This window comes from Sinocyclocheilus rhinocerous, unplaced genomic scaffold, assembly GCF_001515625.1.
Source record: "Sinocyclocheilus rhinocerous isolate Xijiao unplaced genomic scaffold, SAMN03320098_v1.1 scaffold2119, whole genome shotgun sequence".
NCBI classification, from domain to species: domain Eukaryota; kingdom Metazoa; phylum Chordata; class Actinopteri; order Cypriniformes; family Cyprinidae; genus Sinocyclocheilus; species Sinocyclocheilus rhinocerous.
This window is the reverse complement of record NW_015629034.1, coordinates 182,705-188,611: the sequence shown is the minus strand read 5'-3', so window position 1 is coordinate 188,611 and position 5,907 is coordinate 182,705. Positions and strand designations below refer to the sequence as shown.

General features: G+C 37.2%; 1 protein-coding gene across 1 annotated transcript in view; it reads right to left on the bottom strand.

Moving 5' to 3' along the window:
- Positions 1-426: 426 nt before the first annotated feature.
- The window catches only part of LOC107738550 (DNA topoisomerase 1-like), a 31,043-nt gene continuing 25,562 nt past the window's right edge, over positions 427-5,907 (bottom strand). Inside the window, exons 12-18 of the mRNA XM_016550315.1 lie at positions 4,908-5,093; positions 4,715-4,783; positions 3,314-3,428; positions 3,035-3,162; positions 2,851-2,945; positions 2,560-2,709; positions 427-2,074 (exon numbers count right to left, since the gene is read on the bottom strand). Of these exons, the coding sequence (XP_016405801.1) occupies positions 1,972-2,074; positions 2,560-2,709; positions 2,851-2,945; positions 3,035-3,162; positions 3,314-3,428; positions 4,715-4,783; positions 4,908-5,093 (846 nt within the window). The 3' untranslated portion in view covers positions 427-1,971. The remainder of the gene's footprint in view (positions 2,075-2,559; positions 2,710-2,850; positions 2,946-3,034; positions 3,163-3,313; positions 3,429-4,714; positions 4,784-4,907; positions 5,094-5,907) is intronic.

Here is a 5,907-nt window from a genome sequence, read left to right as displayed (position 1 = left end):
CGCCACTCAAGTGACAACAGGGTAACTTTTTTTTACCAGATGTCAATGGAGGAGACTTCATTATGTTGACTTCTGTGAGAAAACAGCTGATCACTTCATGCATTGACAGCCTATCTACTATACTCTTCAACGCATTTATCATTAAACATTCATTTTGGGTGAGCTGTATCCTTGTAAGTTTCTCTTGGTCAATAGATTTCTGATTCTGAAACTCCTTTAAAAGCATAACCTTATTTTTTGACGCTTTCTCAAGAGAACAGCATATTCTTCAAATCAAAACTGGCGTGCAGCATAATGTGACAGCAGACATGCATGCAATTGCACAATGCGCTCATAGGAAGAGGTTATAAACCAAAGCCGCAAGTGCAGATCGCTGCCTTCACGGCGCAGTCACACGTTCAAAGCAAAAGACACGGAGGATGTGGGTACGACCTTAAAACCTTTATTCTAGGCATATAATGTTAATAAACAAACATTTTAACAAGAAAAACCCTCTTTAGATGAAATGATTCCATATTTCTATATGCTGCAGGCATGTGTAAATCTGTCCTTTTGCTACATAGGGCGCTAGTCTTTTTTTCTCAAATATCGTCTCATACCAAGTACCGAGCATTGTATTTTCATTCACTTCAGTTTCCCGCATTCAAGACCCAATATCATTTAAATTACATACACATTTCTCTGTCATTAAATTACTGTCTAAATAATTAAAAAGACTTCCAAATCAATCTTAAACTAAACTTGGCTTACACTAAGAGTTAATGTACGGTTAAACTGTCAATAATTACACTGAATACATAACCTTCACAAAAGGACTGTGTAACCTGATAATGTCCTACTACAATAACGCAAAGCAAAATCAACATTCAAGCTTACACTGTTATACTGCCCAATAAATTACAGAAAAATGAAGGTGTCTTTAATGATGTTATTAATCTTGCATATAACATTTATATCAATGTCTGAGCGCTAACCAGGTACCATATGACTTCAGTGTAATTTATAACCATTTAAAATACACAAAAAAGCAGTCCTACAGAAACGGCCCTTTCCTCGGTTGGTATAAAAAAAATTCTTTAAGACAAGTTTCTTCTTACTTTTTAAAATAAAACACGGCTGTGAACTTGGGTGAAAGATGGATAAAATGTTAAAAAAGACTAGCTGCTTCTCATATCTATACTCTTTTTTAAAAAACTGTGCACAGGGCCTTACAAGACTTCAAATTAAAAGGTAAATTACCTAATAGATTTCTATTAATACATCAAATACATAATATTTTTCTAGTGACATTGCAGCTTTCATATAAACTAGTGCTGTGCAACATAATTTACTTTCATGAGAAACTGTTATATCATAGCAAATGCACAGAAATTAAATTTCATAATAAAAAGAAATGCTAAACAGGATACACAGGAATAATGGCTATACTTAAAATCATATTCTTTTGATAAAATACATTTCTTTGCACACATTAAAAAAAAAGTACATCCCTGATAGAAACATAAAAAAAAGAAAAAGACTATATTCGCATTGTGTTGCATTGCCTCATCATGACATTAATGCCTCGGTTTGCTTTTCTTTATGTATGCCAGCTAAAAAAAAATTTTTACTCAATTTTATATACACAATTTTTCATTTACGGATCGCAGGGGTTGCAGTATTTCATGATTTTTTTCTATGAAAATATACAATTCATCAATAAATCTGAAGGCTAAAACCAAAGGATACTAACAATCAAGGCATGATATGAAACAATTACAGCCTTTCTTGAATAAAGACATGGTGTTCAGCAAGGCTCAGTATCAGGCCCTCTTCTGTTTTCAAAAAGGCAGTTTGGGTTAAACAAATAACCACTGAACTGATGTAGACCCTCATTTTGAGAGAAACTACTGGCTTGCTCTGTATTTTTTACCTTGTGCTAAATCTCCTTGATAAACAATTAATCAAAATAACAACAATAAAATAAAAGCTTTAAAACTCAAAGTCCTCATCTGTCATGTCGATAGCCCAGGCAAACTTTTCTCGCTGTGTTTTGTTGTAGATCTTCTCAATGGGAACTCCCAATTTTTTGCACCTGTGGAGGGAAGAAAATAGTAAACAGGATATCATGGCTGGAGAAAGTCCCTTTCACAAACACACATTTAGCAGAGGTAAAGGTCAAAGGGATATTCTTCCACGCTTTTCCAAAACAAGGAGTCCTCCCATTTAGAAACTGGTGAATGGGCCATTGTGTCATAGTAGGGAGTTTTTCCAAAAATAAGCCGAAAGGTGGGCTGATGACAGTAAACACAGAGGCAGGAGTCTGGTTCAGGCGTAGACCCTTCTCGGGGCCTAAACCGCCACTATTCCCACCCACGGACATTACATACAAGAGGAAAACCGCCTGAGCCCATTGTTCCCGCCTGCATGTTTTTCCCCTCTTTACTTTGAAGGGACATATGCAACCTTAAAACTATTTCCACACTAGTACTTTCTGCATTAATGCTACAGTAAAAGTTAAGACTACTAGAATGAAGTCCAACTTGCCAAAGTCAATGTGAACACTCAGATTTCTCTTACCAGGCGACTGAGATTCGTGGGTCCAGGTAGTTGAGTTTAGATGTGCCTAATGCAATCTGTTTATTCTCCTCACGATCTGTGGCCTGAACCTCCAGCTTCATCAGCTGCTCAGATATCCTCTGCACTGCCTTCTTCTTCGTCTCCACAGCCCTCAACGAAACAAAACCACACACACGTTTATTAGAGAAAACACGTATGGCTCTGATATACATACGGATATACATACGCATTGAATCAGTTTCCAGTTTTTCAGAAAATGAAAACAGAAGAATTAAATAAACGACTGCTTACTTTTTACTCTTCTCATCGCGAAGCGTCTTGGCGTCAGCTTTGGCTGCTTTAAGTTCCTTCTTGGCAGCAGAGAGCTGTTTCTTTTTCTCGTCTATCTACAATACCGATACACAAGGTTTGTTTATTGACGACAGCAAAAAAGTCCAGAATTCACATTACCGATGGTGATTTTAATGACTCGTACCTTGGTCTGTAAATTGTGCATGGATTTCTCAAAGGTTTTTGGTGGCGCCCTCTGGTGGTTGCAGAGAACAGCCACAGCGCGGTTCGCTCTGTTATACGAGAGGATCTTCTCAGGGATGTTATCATCAGCTGTAACAATCAGGATGAAGGGGTTATGAAGTCATTTAATGAATTTAAAAACAAAATACCACATGCAAATAGCGAAACTGCTAAATTGTTTCGGTATCAGCAAATAATTCATCAAGTACACAGACATGGACCAGAGGAGAGACAGACTCACAGCTGGTCAGTTCTTTGAGCTGCTGCTGGAGGGTAATGGATGCATTATAAGTGCGAAACACTTTCGCCGTCAACCCATCCATCAACTCCTGGAGATGTTTATTCAGAATTGATGTCTAAAGAACAGAGCAGAGCACATCACTTAAAGCCGGCGGTATTATATTTGATATGCAAAATTCGAAGGCCCCTAAATGATCAATACGAACAAAACTTTGCTGAAAAACCTTCTGCACACAATCTACTTCATGCCTTCTGTCCTCTGATTGATCATTTATACATTTTTAGCAAGAAAAGCCTTGTTAGTATAATTGTAAAGGTTGTGGTTCACATGTCTTTTTGTTGTGAAATCTATACAGATTTTTTATAAAGCAAACATAAGAATAACATATTATTAGTAGTATTTCAAGATGAACGTTGACTGGAATGAAGCAGCTTAGGTTTACTGGATTATACATACTCATATTTGAACATAATTTCTTAAAAAGCAAGTATCAAATATGATCATCAGGCTTCTGCGGAACATTTATTTGTTCATCTCTCAGTCATCACTGTATTGCATTGCATTATGTTTTGAACTACAGAGCCTTGATCATCAAACTAAGCAATTAAATATCATCTTACTAAGACATATTATTGGCAGATATAGAGTGACAACCGATATTTATATCATTTTATGCAAGTAGTCTGTTATACTAATCTCAATTATTACATTACAAGCGAGTTTCACCTTACATTTCAGCCATATAAATATCCGCATTTGCACCAAACGGCATCATTTTGCTCAGTTTGGGTCTCTAAATAAAACTGAACGTTTTTTTCCTCTTCGAGTATGAGCTCTATATTCTCACTACATCCTCCTATATGAGCCACAAAAACCTGATATATCAAATACTGATACTCAACACAAAACACGAATGCAAACTTTTCCTTTCTGATTTTCATTTCAGGTAACACTTTAGATTAGGGAACACTTATTCACTATTAACTACAACTTTTCCCTCAATAAACTCCTAATTTGCTGCTTATTAATAGTTAGTAAGGTAGTTGTTAAGTTTAGGTATTGGGTAGGATTAGGGATGTAGAATAAGGTCCAAATTAAGTTCTTAGCAATGCATATTACTAATCAAAAATTAAGTTTTGATATATTTACGATAGGAAATGTGCAAAATATCTTCATGGAACATGATCTTTACTTAATATCCTAATCCTAATTTTTGGCATAAAAGAAAAATCAATAATTTTGACCCATACAATGTATTTTTGGCTATTGCTACAAATATACCCCAGCGACTTAAGACTGCTTTAGTGCTCCAGGGTCACATATCAGGCTTTACAGGGTTAAACAAGATGCACACTATAGGAATGATAATGTTCACGGTGACATGTAGTATGAAGGTCTTACATTGAGGCGGTCAAACAAATCATCTTTCGCCTGCTTGTTTTCAAGGAACAACTGAAGGTTTTTAAAGACCTACCGCAACAAAAACAACATATATATTGGTTATAAATATTGAAGAACATCTTAGAGCTCACATCCCATCATCCAAAGAAGATTTTAAATATCACCAGTGCTGCTCATATTCAGATTCTCTCACTCTTTTCTCTACGGAGACTTTGTTGTAGTAACGGATGGAGTCTTTTCCCGGGAAGTCCAGCTCCACCACGTAGTCCTGTCCATCCAGCTGAGGGTGCAGTCTGATGTGCTCCACACGCAGAGAGCAGCAGCCCACCGTATCTGCCGTCTCCCCCTCGTCCTTCTCATTCCCGGCCCTCAGAGCCAACTACACACAAACACACGCCACCACCGTTAGCTCTCAGCACACATCAAGAGCTTACAGTGCAGTGCAGAGTCAAGAGCCAAACAACTTGGGTCGTCCTGATGAACGGTAGTTTGAATTACATCGTTACAAGGATGTTAGCCAATCATAACAGAGCTCATTTACATAGAAATAAGAGCAAAAACATCTTTTTAAAACGGATAGTTCCGGTCCTTGATTCTGATTGGCTGAGCCGCGTTCGTATGGGATTACAATTCTGCCACAATTCTGCGTGCGAAAGATCATATTTTGAGCGCGCGAACTGAGTTTTGTGGAGAAAATGTTTGTCTCGCAAAGAAGAAAGTATTTCGAGCGCACGAAAATCAATTTTGCATTTAAAATAAGTTTTTGGATGTGTGCAGACCTTCTCTTTTGCGCGTGCAACGTTTCACTAGCTTGCTCAACTGATGCCCTCAGTGCTCGCTAAATGCCAACAGCTCACGTGCTCAACACAACCCAGCGTTACAATGTGCCATAATTCCAGCCAATCAGAGACCGAGGCTGCTAAATTCTGATTGGCTGCCTTGACAACCAATCACAACATTCCTTGCATTACCTCGACAGCAGAAGAGGAAAAATACAGTGCATGCATAATTATTATGCAAGTTGATATTCTGATTATATTTTTTTCCAAGCACATTTTACCAATAATTATAACTACTATTAATCTTGTATTTAATCACTTATAATCTATATATTATTGTTCATGAAGGCTGGAAGTGAAAAACGCCTTATATTCAGGTGTGCATAATTATTAAGCAGATTTTCTTTTACAGAT